The sequence below is a fragment of the Myotis davidii genome, unplaced genomic scaffold (genome assembly GCF_000327345.1).
Source record: "Myotis davidii unplaced genomic scaffold, ASM32734v1 scaffold247, whole genome shotgun sequence".
Taxonomy (NCBI): domain Eukaryota; kingdom Metazoa; phylum Chordata; class Mammalia; order Chiroptera; family Vespertilionidae; genus Myotis; species Myotis davidii.
In genome coordinates this window covers 2,761,947-2,779,865 of record NW_006299593.1, presented here as the reverse complement: position 1 = coordinate 2,779,865, position 17,919 = coordinate 2,761,947, and the positions used below count along the sequence as shown (strand labels likewise).

Sequence of the window (17,919 nt, the reverse complement as noted above, 5' to 3'; positions counted from 1 at the left end):
TGCTAAGGTATATATTTATCTAGACTTCTGTGCATACTTTTAAAAATTAACATCAGATCATATAGTAAATAGTTTGAATCTTATTTTTAAGTTACGTTAGGAACATTTTGTTAATGTTGTTAATTTTGTTGAATATTGTTAAATCTCCTTTCCTAACATTACTTTTAGAGAATGCCCAGTATTGCATCATATGAATGCGCCATAATTCATATAACCAGTCACCTATTTTAGGTTCTTCCCAGTATTTTGCTAATGTAAGCAATGCTTCCTTAATTTACCTTGTAGGTAAATCTCTGTCCAACATCATAATTATTTCCTTAGGGTAAGGTTATAATTGTGGAATTAATGGTATACAAGTTGATATGGGTTTTGATGTTGACTGCTGGATTGCCCACCAACCAGGTTATGGCTGAGTCTTCCCGTGCCAGTGTACATTGTTCTTTATTTTTTAAAAGTATATTTTTATTGACTTCAGAGAGGAAGGGAGAGGGGAGAGAGAGATAGAAACATCAATGATGAGAGAGAATCATTGATTGGCTGCCTCCTGCACGCCCCCTACTGGGGATCGAGCCCCTAACCTGGGCATGTGCCCTTGGCCGGAATCAAACCCAGGACCCTTCAGTCAGCAGGCCGAGTCGACTGGCTAGGGCTATTGTACATTGTTTTAATCACTGAGGTTTTATCATGCACTTCAGGATCTGGTAAAGCAAATCTCTATTCTCCTCCCCTTCTTTTTTTATTTGACCATGTTCTTAGCTATTTTCATCAGTTTGTTTTTCCTGGTGATTTTATAATCAGTCCATCAATTCCTCATCCCATAAATTCTTTTGGGATTTTCAAAATAAAAATTAAATAATTCCAATATAAATTAACCTTAAAAAATTCTTATTTATATATTAGATGTTTCCATGTAGATCTTGCACTTTTTTTTGTAAAAGATATTCCTGGTTTACATATTTTTTTATTGCTATTAGTTTCCCATTGTAATTTCTCATTGATTTTTATTGGAAAAAGAAAATATTTTAATCTTTTGTTATTCTCTTTACTGATGGTAATTCTGCTGTTTCCTTCTCTTCACTGGGAATTCTTCTGGTTTGAATACCTTTCAATAAGCCCTTAGCAAATGGAGACAGAGTGAATGCATAGAAGCTGCAGCCAGTGTCAGGAGTCAGGTGCTAGAATGGACTCTTTTTTTTCCCCCTAAAAGAAGGCTCTAGCATCTCCGTTAGTAGCAGACACTGGTGTTTCTGGAATGGTGCATGTGCAGGCCTTGCTGGAATTAGGCAGCCGGTCTAGAGAGATTACCTCTGCCAGAGTCTTCTGAACCCCATGACGAAGATTGTTGTGTGTGCTCCGTGGGGAGGACTCAGCAGCCTGATGTAAGCTGTTATTTTCGTTTTGTCAAACAGTATTTCAGTGGCATCTGGTCTGGCATATGAAACCATTTCAGCCAGGTCCTTTCTAGCAGGATATTCTAATTCATTGCAGGTCCCTGTAGTGGTTACTTTCGCATTTTGGCTTTTCAAATAGCTAAGCTCCTTCAATCAAAGGGATAGAGGACTGACTTTGCATGGGGTCTGAGTTGTGGTATGTATTGCACCACTCTTACTGCTCCTGAACTCCCTCAAGTACATTCAGATCTCACTGTAGGATGTTGTAACACATCCACATTGCTTTGTTGCCACATGAGGCTAAGGGCGCGACCTGGTTATTACACAGGAAGAATATAGGGATCAGTGTGCAGTATTTGATGGTGTGGAGGAGCACTCCGATTTGTACCACTAGAATCCATCTTTCCTCTGGGGTAGGTGGGATCTGCCCTTGGAAGAACCTGGAGAAGAGATATATGCTGGTTATTCACTCAGTTTCCAATCCTCTACCCTGAACACTGGGGCTTCCCTGACTTTTTGTCATAGGCATTAATAGTCAAAGTGTGAGATAGAGCAAGCAAGTACTAGTTATCGCATATATATATATTTTTTAATTGGGCTCTAGAAAGGAAATATTAATGAGGCATACTTATGTATTTCATACTTTTATTAGAGAAGTGATTTTATAACTTAAATGTAGCCACCATGAATTGCTATTTATACATTCACTGTTCACTGAGTGCCATGTTCCTGTACAGCTAGCATATATAACTACCTTTGTAAATTTTTACAAAGATTACTATCCCAATTCTGAAAAATCTCCCAAGACCTTCCAAAGCTTTAATTAAGGTGGTAATAATGAAGTGTTTGGCAATTTTTTATAAAGGGATCCTTTTAGAAAAAGGAAGAAAGTCCTTTTTTTTTTTTCCTCAAAGCATGACTTGTATGTAGCCTTCACCAGGGTTTTTTGTTTAACCCAGTAAGGTTTTGTTCTAAAACCAAACTCTCGAGAAGGTTGGGCCCTATCATCACTTTCAGGGAGTAATTTTTGACCCCTTGAGATTTGTTTCTTCTTACTTTATACTAAATAACCTCTTTTTCTTACTATATACCTATGTCTGAAGTTATTTTTATTCCGTCCCAATTATCCTTTAAGATTTATAAGGCTATTTAATTGGCTAACTCTGTGTCCACACAAAGGTAGGAGATAAAATGGTGAAACCTTGGCGTTAAATAGACCATTGTTTACATAACTCTTTTTCTTCTTCTTTGGTTAATAATCTTAGGCCCAACTTTAATGAAAACTAGTACTCAGTGTATCATGTTTGTTAAGTAAGGCTTTCTTCAAAGAGAAGGGATATGAATTACAGAAGATAGCAGATTCTACTCTTTAGGTCAATATCTGCAGACACATTGTTATTTCTATTTAATATAAATTAGAAGACTTGGTCTCTTCCATTATTTGGTAACGAAAGAAACAGAACAGGTTGGATACATAGGAGGTCTGTAGCATGTGAATAAAGGAATATGATCTATTTGGAAAAAATAAAGCTTATGATAAGCTATAAAACCTTAACAACCTTTATGGAGAAATTAAGTCAAACAAGTATGACTGAGGAAAATGAAGAAATATGTTTGGTAGAGAGCAAAATGGGTCCATTCTGGAATTTTCGTGAGAGCTGGTATTGGTCATGGTCTGAAGGTCCCTCAGATAAGTAATCTTGCAATAATTTGTTGACATGTCTGACCACTCCAACTAGATTTTAAGTGCCTCCAAAGCAGGGACTTGGTCTTACTCAACATTACACCCCCTGCCCCTAGGAAGGCAGCAGTGCATAGACTACTGCCCTTCGAGAAATACTAGTGGAGTAAATGCATGAAAGAGCTCAGTGTGTGTTTCAAGATTCCCACCTATAAACCTACTTATCTACCCTCTTCACTCACTGGCTTCCATGTTGTTTGCCCTGCCTTGACCTTATAATTCTTTTTTGTATCATTTTCACTTTACTGTGAAAATCTGAGGGAGAGAGCTCAGTCACACCTTCAATAAAAAAGACTAATCTCTGCTAACAATGCCTCCCTCACAACAGAGAAGCACGACATGCACTTCGAACGGACCTGAGACCATTCCCCGTCTCTCTGTCCATGTGAGGAAGAGCTTTAGGGTTGACACAGCAAATACATAAGCACTCTCTGCAGATTGCACCATCTACCTAGATTCTTACTCCTTTTGTTGCACCTGTTCCCTAGCTTACCAAACCTGCTGGCCTGAGAGACACATGGGTAGAATCAAGGAAGCTAGAGTGTGGAGGCAGAAATAAGAAGAGCAGCGTTGAGGCTCGTCTAAGAGCACGCTGGTCAGCCTGGTGCCTGTGCCAGTGCCAGAGCTCAGGGTGGCCCGCGCCTCGTCATTAGTGGCTTCCTTCTCTTGCTTATTTTCTCAGACTCATGGCTGACAATAGTTAAGGAAAACTAACAACAGAACTGCATGGCATCCAGATGCATTTTATATTTAAATCTTTAATATATTTGGAATTTATATTGATGTTAGTCTCCCCACTTCCCTCCCATTTTCTGACTAATCCCTTCCCCCCTCCCCCAAGGATTTGCAATGCTATTCCCACTAAATGCTAAATTCATATCTATTCTTGGGTCTGTTCCTGGGAATTTTTTATTCTGTTCACTTGATTTGTCTGTGTCTTCCTGTATTAGTATATACTGTTTTTAATTATTGAAGCTTTATAATACAATTCAATATCACATTTCCTCCTCATTCTTCTTCTTAAAAAATTTTGGCAGTCTTTCTCTCACACATTTATTCTTCTAGATGAAGTTAAAACTAATTTCCCAGTATTATAAAGAATACTGTTGGGATTTTTTTCTTGGAATTATGTTAAATATATAGATAAACTTGGTAAGATTGACATTTTTACTCTGAGGATTCATATCTGGGAATTTGCTGTTTTTTTCCATTTATTCAAATTTTCTTATGTCTCTCAGCAACGTTTGGTCATTTTCTTCCCAGAGATCCTTCCCAGACTGTTTTAAGTTTGTTCTGGAACATGCCATCCTTTCTTCTTGCTATTGTGCTAGGTGTTTTAGGGCCTCTGGATTTGGAAACACATGTAGAGATGTGCTGGAAGTTCCAAGATCAGCACTTTGCCCCTGTCTTTCCTTCCCTTTGGCCATCGTAGTAGAGGCCAGGCATTTCGGACGTCCCCTGCCTCTACGTGATGTAGGTGGCCTGAAGGAATCTTCTCCTTTCGCATGCTATAGCTTTATAAACTCTGTGCTAATTTTATAATGTAAAACAACAGTGCTTTTAGCATAAGCAAGATCTGTGTTTCCATAGAAAATGGATAAGACTGTCTATCTTTTAATGGCAGAAGAGATCTATTTTCTTTAAGGGCGAGTTTAGTGATTGGATTTTATCAGCTAGCCTCTATCTACCTAGTGAGACACGGAGTTCCCTACTGATTTTAAAGAAATATTATAGAGCTATGATTATGGGTTTGCTCCCAGCAATTACTCTTCTACAGAGGAAGCGAGGATGGAAAGAATAACTGCTCCCGGAAATGGAGCACTCCATGTCAGACCTGGCCCAGGGGCTTCCCTGCCTTGTCTCAGTTAATACCACAAGGCCCTCAGGTGGGCATTGCCACCCTTCTGCTGAGGAAATGAGGGCTCCATGGAGTAAAGAAACTTGCTCAAGGTCACACAGGGAGGAAGGGGCAGAGTCAGGGTCCCAAAACCTGACTCTTCATCACTATACTAATATTTGGTTGTATAGAGATTGACAGATTCAGATTGTAAAATAATTAAAAACAAAAGTAAATAAAATCTGAGATGTCCTAAACTTACGGACAAGAAACTATAGTTTATATCTAATTTAGTTATAGGCCACACTTTATTCCAAGTGTTACTGATAATAGCTCAGATCAAAGATTGGTTTCTTTATGCTACTATAGACCAAAGGTGTATCAGCCCATTCAGAATAATTAAAGCAACATTTCTGAAGAGTCAGCAGGTGAAGTTGTCAAAGTTCATGACCTTGGTACAGAGCAGTTGGATCATGGCAAAAAGAAGTGGCAGCCTGGGGCCGAAGGGAGCCAGGATTTCGCAAAACCCTCTTCTGCTGGGGGTGGGGAGTGGGGGGGCAGCTCTTGGCAGCAGAAGGCGAGACTGAAGATGTGATGGGAGGAGACGCACGGAGGGGTCACGGCAAGGTGTCTAGTGGCTTCCTGTTGAGGATAGGTGGCAAAACCCTGCCAGTTCCCCAAAGGGGAGTTGGACCTGGTTCAAAAGTGGTCCCCAGGCCCCTCCTGCAAAACCAGTTCCCTGGGCAGGAGGCTATCAGGACTGAGGGGAGAGCTGAGACAAGGGCTTGTTCTGCTTGCTTTGGATCTGGGAGCTCCGTGGTGCTCAGGGCTGGCCGCAGGAGTCCAGGTCCCAGGGTGGAGGGTGTGTCTGTGTGTCTGTCTGTGGCTCAGGGTTGAGGATCCTCGGGGAGTTGTTACAGAGATGTCTGTATAATTTTGTTATCTGGTTCAGGAATTGAATATCACTGCTCTGTGATGGAACTGAGCCTGCCAGGCACCAACCAGGGGCGTGTCTGCAGGCAGGTGGCAGGTGGGCAGGGCGGCCCTCAGGCTGGAGCAGTGAGGCGCTAGGAACGTGCCAGAAAGCACTTCGGTCCTGTTTTCATAGAACGAGACCAGAACACACCGAGGGAACATGCATTACCTTCAGCTCAAATTAGTCAAATTGCTTATTTCTAGTTTCACAACTGGGAGAGTTCTTTGGAAACCCACATTTGGGTAGTGAGAACACTCTGGGCTAGACTCCCTGTGTAACTAGAATGACGGTGCCTGGAAGGATGACTTTACTATTATATTTTTATCAGTAGACAAACTTCCTAAAAAATTTACATACTCATCTGTAGATAAACCTGCATCATAAAGACTAATGTGACTGTTCTGAATCATGCAGTCTTTGCAAATAACACGCCAACTGAAAAATGTCCAACTCTTTTTAATTTCTGAGCTTTTTTTTCCTAACTCAACAATTAGTCTATAAACTTCGTAGTAAGAAATAAGTTGGATAACTATGTGTAAGTATGTGACTGAGTATATCTTCTTATGGTGTTTCTAGTAACGATCGATTTTCACTGCTCTTTTGAAGACTATTATTGTCCACGGTGAACAGTACATTTTACACAGGTTCTGCCCCCCGCCCCCATGCAGGAGGAACAGACCTCTAATGTGAGTCTTTGCTTGTGACCATAACGAATGGACAGGTTTTCAGAGCAAGTGGAAGTCTTATAATATAGTTAGGCATTTGTCCCATTCCGTCTTCCTGGCTCAGGAATGAGTCTGTTCTCCTCGAGCTTTAAGGCTTGGAGGGCCCTTGGAGAATGTAGAACAGCTCCTTTAAGATCCAGACGAGGAAGGAGGCTCAGAAGCAGATGAGGCAGGGGCTCAAACGGCTGTCAGGCGCACCCCTGGTCAGATCTGCCTTGGGGTGTCACCAGAAGTCTTGATACGAAGGGTGTGAACGGACTTCCTTGCATACTTGCCTATCGTGGAGCTTTCTGACGGTTTTCTCCTTTTGGTCTGCATTCCCAGCTTCCATTAGTAAAGTTTTTAAGAGGGAGGAAAAGGACAAACTAAGCTTTAAGGTTTTCTTCCAGTTCAGCTGCAAGGAGGCTCCCAGGCTCCTAGGAGCTCTGCTCAGGTCATTGTGTGCCGGGAATGGCCTGTGTCTAACACCCCAGGACCCTGAGCACTGCTGAAGGTGCAGAGGAGGGAGAAGTGGACTTTCCTCGAGGGGCTTGAAGTCTAGTTGACTAGATGGCATCATCCGATCGGCAAACATTTATTAAGCCTGTGGGAGGGGGAGGCACTGTGGCAACACAGCAGTGATGAAGCTGCAGTCCCCACTTTCTGAGGAGCTTGCAATGAATGGTTCAGTCACAATGCCAAACACCACATCAGCACAGTCAACTCCCGGTGCACAGCATGAACAGCTAAGTACTCAGAAAACGGAATCTCCATGGGCTGGAAGGCCTGCGAAGGCTTTAGGAGGTGGCAGCTGAAACAAAAACTCTGAATCTCGGCCATGTTCATAGAGTCTGCCATGTTCTAGAACAGGGGTGGGGAACTTTTTTCCTGCCCAGGGCCATTTATAACGTCATTAAAAATTAGCCTGCTGTATTTGGTCAAACATTTAATTAACTCACCCCTAATGCCTTGGCAGGGCCAGACCCAATGATTTCGCGAGCCAGGCGTTCCTCACCCCTGTTCTAGAATAAAACCCAAACCAAGATTTCAATGAAGTATTAATTTCCAAAAATTCAGGAACTTTTGTGCTTCTGGTCAGTCTTTGACGAAAGGCCCTCTCTTCTGTGTGTTGCTGTGGCTTCTGCCTCATCCAGCCTCTCTCCTTCCGCTCTGTCCCATGGCTCCATTCTGCCACTCTCCGAGAGATCCATGTGGTTCTCTCCAGCTGTTCAGCATGCTTGTTCATGTAGCATTACCAGTGGTACTTTTTCATTATTTTTAAAAAATATATTTAACTTTTGAATAGCAGTAGCTTACATGGTTGAAAAACTAAAAAGTATAACACATTATTCAGTGAAAATTATCCCCCTTTCTTCATCCCAGTCTGACGGTCCCCTGACTTCTCTCTGCCCAACTACTGTTACTAGTTTATGTATTATTCTAGATTTTATGTCCATACAAGACACAAATATTTCCTCCATTTTTACCAAAGATAGCATGTTATATGCAGTTTGCTTTTCTTCACTTAATATACCTGAGAGTTCTTTCCTGATAGCACATAGAACATATTCTCTTTTCATAGCTGCATAGTACTCTACTACATGGATGTACCCTAATTTATTTACTCCCTATTGATGATCATTGGGGTTGTTTCTGTCTCTGCTATTTCAGATAAAACTTAACGAATAATAAGTCATTCACATGTATAAATACTGTCTACAGCAATGATGTAATTATAGTGACTTAGTGGTCCTGAATGGGTAAAGATAAGTATGGTTTAAAAGGATTCTCACCTGGCATGTCATTATTTTCTGAATTTGGATATTCTCTATTCAGAAACCTGGAGATAACCTGATAAATATGCCTGGTGAACAATAGATATTAGTCCCTATTCCAACACAGGTATTTTAAATAGATTTAACTGTAGAAAACCCTGGATTTTGCTTCTCCTTGGTTTTCACCAGAGATATATATTGGGCAAGAGGTCATTGGTGGTCTTGGACATCACTGGGCCTGGGCAACTTCATACTCTTTCAGAACTTGTTCTTGAGGCGCACCTTTTGGCCTGGCATGAAATTCTGAAATGCGACTGTGATCTTGTTTTTATAGACGGGCCCAACTTCGCTTGTGCCTGGAGAAGTTGAAGGGGCTAGTGCCGCTTGGGCCTGAATCAAATCGACACACTACATTGAGTTTATTAACAACAGCCAAATTGCACATAAAGGTAAGTGTGTCCTTGAGATGTCTGTTTATCTTTGCCTGAGCAGTAAGGGTTTGTTACGAGGATAGCAAGTGTATATCTGCAGGACCTCTGAGTTCTTCCTTCCCGCCTTTTGGATGAATCACAGGCACCCCAGACGCCACACGTCCAGACCCATCTGAGTGTTTCGCACCCTTAAGCACCAGAAGTTCACTGGTCCATCCAACTGCCCATCAGATTATATAAGCCAGAAACTCAGGGCAATCCTTGTTAGCTCTTGCTTCTTAGCCATATATCTAAGTTGTCTCCAAGACCTAAATATTTCACAGCCTGTCTCCTTCCCTTTTCACCCCATCATCTATTGTAATAAATCCTACAGTGCCTTCCTCTGAGCTGATCTCTGTGCGTCCCAAGAACAATCCATCCTGAGCTCAAGTTCTGTCACCCTGTTTAGAATTCTTCTGTGGTTCAGGACATACTCTGCCACCAGGCCTGCCCCTCACCTGTGTGCAGCGTCACCCTCTCTGCCCCAGCACTTGTCATGTTCTCAGACCACAGGGCCTTTCTACATGCTGTTCCCTCGGTTTGGAAGCTTTCCCCTCTTTACCTACTTAACTTCTTGTCATTCTTCATATCTCAGCACAGATACCACTGGCTCAGGGAAACCTTCCCTGACCTAGTTACTTTCTTCTGTGACAGGTGGTCCTATTACTGGGTGACTCTCTCTTAGCACTTGTCACAGTTGGCATCCCAGCAGTGGTTTGTGTGACTATTTGGTTGTCTCCATCCTTAGAATATAGACTCCCCAGGGAGGGGACCAGGTCTCTGTGGTCACCTTGTATCCCCAGGACTTCCAAGAGGGCTGGCACAGAGGTAGCCTTAGTACGGAGCTGGGATAGCAAAGGGGGAGTGAGTTCTGTTCAGGCTCTTGCAGCATGTTTTTCTAGTCATGACTAGAGGCCCGGTGCATGAATTCATGCACGGGTGGGGTCTGGCTGGCCCCGCCCCCTGTTGAACTCCAGTCAAACTACCGGTCTAGGGGACAGTTTGCATATTACCCTTTTATTATATAGGATTGGAAAATGTCATTTTAATTATGGTTAGTAGCCTACATTCGTGACATTTCTTGGGGGAGGGGAGAATCTCTGTTTAGAGCAAAACAATCAATTAAACAATCTTCTCAATTATCTGAAGAATATGAGAAGCTAGAGGACAGATTTGTAAAAACAAGTGGTCCACAGAAATGTATTTTCAAAGCTCTTATGTTGGACAATTTGGAATCAGGACTTCAAAAGGGACTATTATTTCCTGCTAACAAACAGAAGTTAATTGAGATTTGGCATGATGCAAAAAGTGCTTATGTAATTGGGCCATGCACTTGAATAAACACACATTAAATAGAAGTCTGTTTCCTACGCTCCCACCACATGCACTGCTCTAGTTCGGAGATTAGGTGTTCAGGGTGTTGCTGCAGGCACGGGAGATCAGGGTGGGGGCTCCTGCCTGCAGTCTTTTCCGTATCAAAAGTGAGGGGCACCAGGAGGCTAGTCTCAGAGCTCCCCCCTAGAGTCCTCGTGACAGCACTGTCCGTGCCGAAGGTGTCAGGCGAAAACAGGAGTCCCCAAGCCAGTCAACTTCCTGTCTCTGCGAAGATACTCACACACCGAAGGAAATCTGCCAATTTTTTCAGAAGCCAATGCTAGAGAGGAAGATGCAGGGTCATTGCCAGCTGTGAAATCTGCCTGTGGACTCTAACTACCCCTTTGACTTGCAGAAACTTGAAGATTGTGACAGAAAAGCCATTCACCAAATAGACCAGCTTCAGCGAGAGCAGCGGCACCTGAAGAGGCAGCTGGAGAAGCTGGGCATCGAGAGGATACGAATGGACAGCATCGGCTCCACGGTCTCCTCCGAGCGCTCTGACTCCGACAGGGGTGAGCCCCGATCCCTGCGTCCTCACCCCCTCCCCACCCCCCCAGCCCGGGAATAAGAACCTGCTTGTGATGTAGGGAAGTTGAGCGGACCTCAGTGACGAGTCCCTCTCTCCTTTTAGCAGTTAGGCCCCAGGGGCCAGAGGGCTTGGCCTGGAGTCGCCTGGGTTTTCAGCCTGAGTTCTCTGAAGGGTGCCTTGACCACTGTCTCTCTTGTCCTCCCGCAGAAGAAATCGATGTGGATGTTGAAAGCACAGACTCTCTCACGGGCGAGTTGGACTGGAGCAGCAGCAGCGTGAGTGATTCTGACGAGCGGGGCAGCATGCAGAGCCTCGGCAGTGACGAGGGCTACTCCAGCGCCGGCATCAAGAGGATGAAGCTCCAGGACACTCGCAAGGCCTGCCTGGGGCTCTAAGAGAGGTCGCCGCGCTGCCCGCGGTCTCCTGTCGGCTGAGTAGGTAGTGTACCGGACCTGCCCACGGTTCCCTTGCACGTCGACTTCCGTGTACCACCTTCACCACATCAGCTCTGTAAACGTTTGCAAGGAGTGCTTAGGATTTCATCCACTAGCTTCTCTTTCCACAAAAATTCGTCTGAGAGACTGTACATTCCAATCGATTTGAAGCACCCAAGAATTCTTAGACCGAATAAGCAATTTTCACATCTCAGCAGTTTCCCCCTCTTACTTACTCTGTCCCACGTAGCCTACCAGACCTTGTTTAACGTTTTCTGGCTTACTGTGTTACCTGCCTAGCAGAAATGTCTGACTGTGTCTTGTGCTTAGGAATTGAAGGAAACAAGCTTCAAAGTTGAGAGCCTGACCTCAGAACTCCAAAGTCGGCTTTGACAGTGGCATTTAAGAGCACTTACCCACAGACCTCTCCCCAGGGAGGAGGCAGGAATACCTCCAGGGGACACCCGCACCCCGTGCTCAGTCCCAGAACCCCGTGCGGATGGGCGTCTGTCTGTCTGAAGTGGACACCTGGAGAGTATGGCTTTGGGGTTGCACAGCTCATCAAAGTTCCAATATTGTTCGTTCTCACAAACAAAATAGCACCGTCTATTTTTGTGATGTTTTTGGGGCTGCGCTGTGTACTGCTATCCCCAATGCGCATTCTTCTCCAAGTTTGTTATGCTACTTGTCTCTGGAACATTTTTTTTTCCTACCTCAGAGATAAATTAGATCTCCATTTCCCACTTAACACAAAGTGATTATGCCTCTTTTCCCCCAGAATAAGTGACATTTGGTCCAATTCTAATCTATTTTCCTATTTAACTTTCAGCAATAACTGAGCTTTGACACTAGCTGAGCTAGTGCCTACCACCAGTGAAAGGAAAGTCCGCGTTTCTGCTCTGTGTTGCAGGGGAACAGGAGGGGCTGGTACGTGTTACTAGAATCCCTCGCTATTTTTGGACTCACCCGGAACTTCTTCATGAAGGCTTTTGGGTTGATAGTTTAAAAGGCTGATTTTTTCTTCTTGGTTATGATTTCTCCCTTACGTGGTCCTCCACTTTGTAGCATTTTATTTAAGCTAAAACAGAGCACATGTATATGTACATAAGACACATTAAATCTATAAAGACTATTTATTCATTTTATATAAACTAATGTAATGGAAAATAAATTCTTATGACTTTGTGCTTTTATAGATGTTCTAGAAACTTTGTATGTAGGTATCTACAAATTGGTTCATTCCCCTTAATATTTTTGCATTCATATTTTTGAGGTCTTGATATTTTCGGCCTCTGGCAAATCTTTTCCATTGAATTTAAACCATTTGTAAAATCTGTGACGCTGAAACAGAGTGTATGTCACAACGTGATGAGAACATTCCTAAAATCCACAGACGCACTGCAACCTAAGGGCTCAACAGCTGAACCAGCGCGGGGCCAGCTCTGCCGCGCTGGCCTGCGGTCTCTGGCATGCCACAGCCTCACCACTCCACCTCCACACACCACACGTTCAAACACACTCTGCACAGCAGCTCATTCTAGACATGAGAGCAATGTAAACAAAGCAAGATTACTTTTGTGTTTTCTCAATTAATGATTAAAAAATTTTTTAATTGGAAGCAGTGGATTGCTAAATGATCCCAAAGTCATGTATAACTCTCCTGTGTTTATTTTGTTCTGGTTTTTCCTTCATTTCAGCTTTGGGTGGGGGCGGGGCAGGTGACACAAAGGATTTTTTTATTGTTGGAATCTTTTCCAATTACCAGCTGAAGATTTGCACTGAAATACAATTTGTATGCCTTCTGCATTTTTAAAGCCTGCTTCCTGAGTTTAAGCAGTGATAGTGTTCAAAGAGCCAGCTCAGCCTGTAACGTGTTTGAAAAGATATGTCTGCACTTTGAGGTCCCTTTTGAATGCCATTCGCTAGACCTCACAAGCATTTTGTTTAATAGCTATGTTCAAGCGCCTCACAAGTCCACGATGCTGGATGGCATCAGAAACTCAAGACTTTGGGAGAAGCTTGTGGGCTTGCATTGGGGAGGGAACAAAATTTGTGTATTTGTTAATTTAGAAATAAGGCATCTCAGAGATGCCATTATTTTCTGTGTTTTAATTGTTGTGCCTTTGAGTTAAACTGCATTTTTTGTCTCTTGGTTGAAATATGAAATGTACTGTCCCGATATAAAACAGTAATTATTTGACCTTTGCACTGTTTGTCTGGTCCTTTTCAATCTGACTGCATAGAAATGTGGAACTTGCTAGATTAACTGACACCAGGGTTAGATGTTACTTTCTAAACTCGAGGTAGACGGAATCGGCAAGCTAGATGGGCCTCTCTCTGACCAAAACTGTAACCTTCAGGACCAGCAAACTCAGCCCACGGCAGCTAATCCCCTTCCCCACACGGCTGATGGGCAGCACAGTTTGCCAATCTGTCCTCTCATTCACTGATCCACCAGCTTGACTGTTAAGAACTATACAGTCGTCTTGGTTGTTTTGAGTTTTTTTAAGCAAAATGAAAAACCTTTCTATTAGGGTTGTTGGGGGGAGGGGATGAGCAAAGAGATAAACCCCGGCCTTTAAGATTTTGACAACTGTACGTAAACAGATATGTGTATAACTATAGGCACATGCATATTTTTATGTGAAAATTGATTTTAAAAAACAAAGGAAATCTCAACTACATTCTTATGGAAACCATTGCAATGCAAATGGGAAATAAGAGTGTGTCGTCCAGTTTCGTTTTACGCTGTGAGGAGGTAGATGTGTGTGCTTCCGTTAGCATCCGGGAAACACACTGCCCGTGCCTTCTGGCTCAGGACGGCGGCAGAGCACCCGGGCACTTTGTGTGCTTTCTGTTGCTAAGCAGGGATGCGAAGCCTTCAGGGTGCTGACAGCGACTGCTGGCACCTTCCTCTAGTGACTGGTTCAGGACCTCGATTCTTCTGTCAACCCAAGACTAGAATAATTTCGGTTTCTATTCAAAATTGAATACTTAGGTCTCAGCAGGTCCTGACCCTGCAGTTGGCCACGTGAGTGTTTTTTTTTTTTAAGGTGGCCATTTTCCTTTAACCTCTACTTTTTTAAAAAAGAAACAAAGGAACCGTACCTGGGTTCCCAATGGGCCTCTCTTCTTCATCCCTCACGTGGCCAAGAGCAAATCCTAGGGTGTGGGGAGAAAAAAAAAAGTGTAAACTACGTAGGATTCTGATGTTCAAAATGACTAGCAATATTTGGGGGCTTGCTAATGGATTTTTGTGGGGGTTTTTTTCTTCTTGCCTCTCCCCATCATTTAAAGAGAAAACTTATTTTTGCAAAGAATATACATACACATTATCATTTAGATTTCTATACCATAACGTATTGGCAAGAATATCGCTTTCATTGTGCTTTATAATCTATTTCCCCAAATCTCTGTCCTTGTTTGCCCAAGTGTTGTTGTTTTTTTGTCTTCCCCTTTACCTGCCCTGGCACCAGGAAGCCAAAGGCTGCAAGGCATTTCCTGCATGGCAATCTATTATTTTTTCTGTCTAACTCTTGGATACAGTATGTTTAGGTAGCTGGCTACTCATGATTTTAAAAATTCTTCTGGGAGAAGATGACCCAAAGGCCCTGTTAGATGAGTTGGTATTTCTCATTCTACTTGATCAGATCTCTTTGTTTTTGAAGATACCTGGGGGTTGTGGGAGGGCTGCAATGTGATTTATCATGATTTTTCATTAATATTACATGGGCGATTTTCTTACATTCTTCTGAAAGAAGAAATAATTGCCTGGCACTGCTACTCAGCTATTGAATGGCTGAAGAAATCGAGTATCTTTGTCTTCTCGCAAAAATCATAAAATGAGAATTAGTAAGGCACCCAATTCTAACGTTGATCCAGATCTTTTATTTTGATTTCTTATTCTCTCTAGAGGGCTGGGGGGAGGAGGGGGCATTCTTGATTTTACCAAACTTGCCTTCCCCCTTGTCCCTAGACTTGGTGCTCTGGGAATGTTGCTGTTAACCATCAAGTGTTGGGGGCCATTTTCCTCATGGTAAACACACACTAAACAGGGAGATGACAGTATGCAATTCTGTTTCCAGATGTTTCTTTATGTAAATACGCCGCCAATGTAAATCCTGTGTCAAGACATAGAGAATGGTGCTTTTTATTACAGTTAGCACATGCATTTTTAGAAGGACTACATGTTTTAGAGAACCTTTGCTGTGTATATGTAAACGTCTGTATTGTTCAACCATTAACAAATAATAAATTATTTCATTATTAAAGAAATCTGGGTCCTGATGTTTTGTACCCCAATTTAACCTCTCATGCTTTTTACTTACAAAACTGAGTTAATAAGATTTCTTTTTTCTTTTCATTTCATGGACAAATCCATTGGCCAGAAGTTTTCAGCCCTTGGATCCTGTGCTGAGAGTTTCAGTTGTGTGGCTTCAGCTGAGCCTGTTTGTTCATCAGAATTAGTAGCAGCACCGGCTGCTCCACTTACCCGTGTCCCCTGCTCTTGCACTCCTCTTGGCTCCCTCGTCATGGTGACACCTCCAGTACAGGCAGCATGCAACAGGCAAGACTTCCTGTCTTCCCAGCAGCCCGTGGTCTGACGGGGAAGATAACACCAGGGTAGTCAGTTGTGGATAAAGTTGGGGAGGGACGTGCTGTGAGAAATCGGGTGGTGGCCCCCGAGTCGGGCCCCCGAGAAAGAGTGGGCACTCACAGGAAAGGCGACATGATGAGGAAGAAGAGGCAGGTGTTCAGGGGCGGCCTGGAGGCCGAGGGCGTGTGGTGGGCGATGGGATGCGTGCAGGGAGGACACCATATTGTGAAAGACCTGGTGTCTGACACCACCACTGAGAGGAGGAGGGAACCCAGCGGAGCAGGTTCTTTCACGTATTAACCCCTTCGGTTCATTTTAGTGTATTAACTCCTTTAGCAGGAGGGACCGTCACAGCGGGAGACACACGGAAGCACACACCACGGGACCCTGCCCTCTGGGCTGGCCTCCAGGGGGACTGCCTGGCCCGGAGCTCCTTCCCCGGCCGGCACGTCCGCTGACCCGCCGCCTCTGGCTCCCCCAAGAGAGCACAAGCTTCGAGTCAAGAGGAAGGAAAAGGGTGTCTTTCTCCTTGACCAGTGACTTATTCTAAAAACCACCTGATACATTTTTATTGATTTCAGAGAGGAAGGGGAGAGAGAGAAACATCAATGATGAGAACCATTGATCGGCCGCCTCCTGCATGTCCCATTGGGATCAAGCCCGCAACCCAGGCATGTGTCCTGACCAGGAATTGAACCGTGACCTCCTGATTCATAGGTGGATGCTCAACCACTGAGCCACACCAGCTGGGCCCACTTAAAACTTTGGGAAGGTTTTTCTGGCACCCTCGGAGATAACTCTGTGGCATGCAGCCTGCGGGTCTTATGAGAAAGGATCTTCCTGCGACGTCTACTCGGGGAAAGTGGCCGGGCCCTTCCGCTTTCTCCAAAACTGAGCAGCCACGGGCGGGGCCTGTCTAGGATGCGATTGTAGGGTCCCCCTCTGGACAGGCTCCAAACTGAACCCACAAAAGAGTGACCTGTAGGAGTGGACATGGGGGAAAACTGTCTTCTCCCAGGGGCCCTGCTCACTCAGCTGAGGAGAGGAAGCCCTGCACCACAGATAACTACGCAGACAGCTCTCACGTACAGAGAGCCTCCCCACAAGATGACAAATCTTATCCACGGTTCCCTGACTTTGTCCACAGCCGCCTGATGAAGAGTGTCCTTCGTTGTACCATACGGCCCATGTCACAATATTGTTTAACCCACATCTCCTGAGTGCTCGGTGCCTCCATGACCTCTCACACAGCCCTGGGGTGGGGGTGGGGAGTGCCATCATGACCCCATTTCATAGCCGGAGAAGCAGGGAGAGAGGTGAGGCATTGCTCAATCCACAGAGCCAGCGAGTGCTGACTTCAGAGCCCTCTTCCTTTGCCTCCGTTCCTGCAGGAGCGATGTCCAACTGTAATCAATTTTCCAAGTCAAGCAACTTTCCTGTTCTAAGCCTTTGAATGCGGCTATTCCTGTACCATAGAGCGGCCTCAGGTGTCAGTTAATGGGGCAGAAATTGTGAATGCACAAGACAATTGTGGATGCTCATTGCTAAGTCATCACGCTTCCCTCTTTCTAACTCCCTCCCTGCCTATGGTGAGGAATAACGTGGACTCCTGAGCCTCCTGGGACATCTTGTGCCATCACCCAGCATGCTCCTGGGCGAAGACATCCAGTCTGGGATTGAAGACCTTCTTTCTACACCACATCTTTTTGGTTGTGGACCCCATGACATCACTGTACTTATCCCACCAGGACTTGCTAAACACAACTTCCCCGAGGCCGGAGTCCCTCTTTGGTCTACCTCTCCGCCGTCACTGTGACCTAGGTGAGGAGGGACACCAGGTTCTCTGCCAAGTCTCTGGAATAGCAGTTCCTCGTTATGCTTTCTTGGGCCGTCCCATCAATTAGGGGCATTCGGCTCCAACAACCAAGGGCCCCCCAGGCAGGGACTGCACAGGAAGCATGGCTCAGGGCTTGGCACTAACTGGGCGGTAGATATCTGCCCACTCTGCCTTGTGGAGACCAGTCAAGGTGGATGGGGCTGCCGACGCCTGCCTCGGGGTGAATGTATCGTCCAGTGGGGAATAAAGCA

General features: G+C 44.4%; 1 protein-coding gene across 1 annotated transcript in view; it reads left to right on the top strand.

Annotated features, from left to right (window-relative positions):
• MXD1 (MAX dimerization protein 1) overlaps nt 1–15,508 on the top strand; it is a 24,126-nt gene extending 8,618 nt beyond the window's left edge. The window contains exons 5-7 of the mRNA XM_015571474.1: nt 8,759–8,873; nt 10,624–10,783; nt 11,008–15,508. Of these exons, the coding sequence (XP_015426960.1) occupies nt 8,759–8,873; nt 10,624–10,783; nt 11,008–11,195 (463 nt within the window). The 3' untranslated portion in view covers nt 11,196–15,508. The remainder of the gene's footprint in view (nt 1–8,758; nt 8,874–10,623; nt 10,784–11,007) is intronic.
• Nucleotides 15,509–17,919: the final 2,411 nt, after the last annotated feature.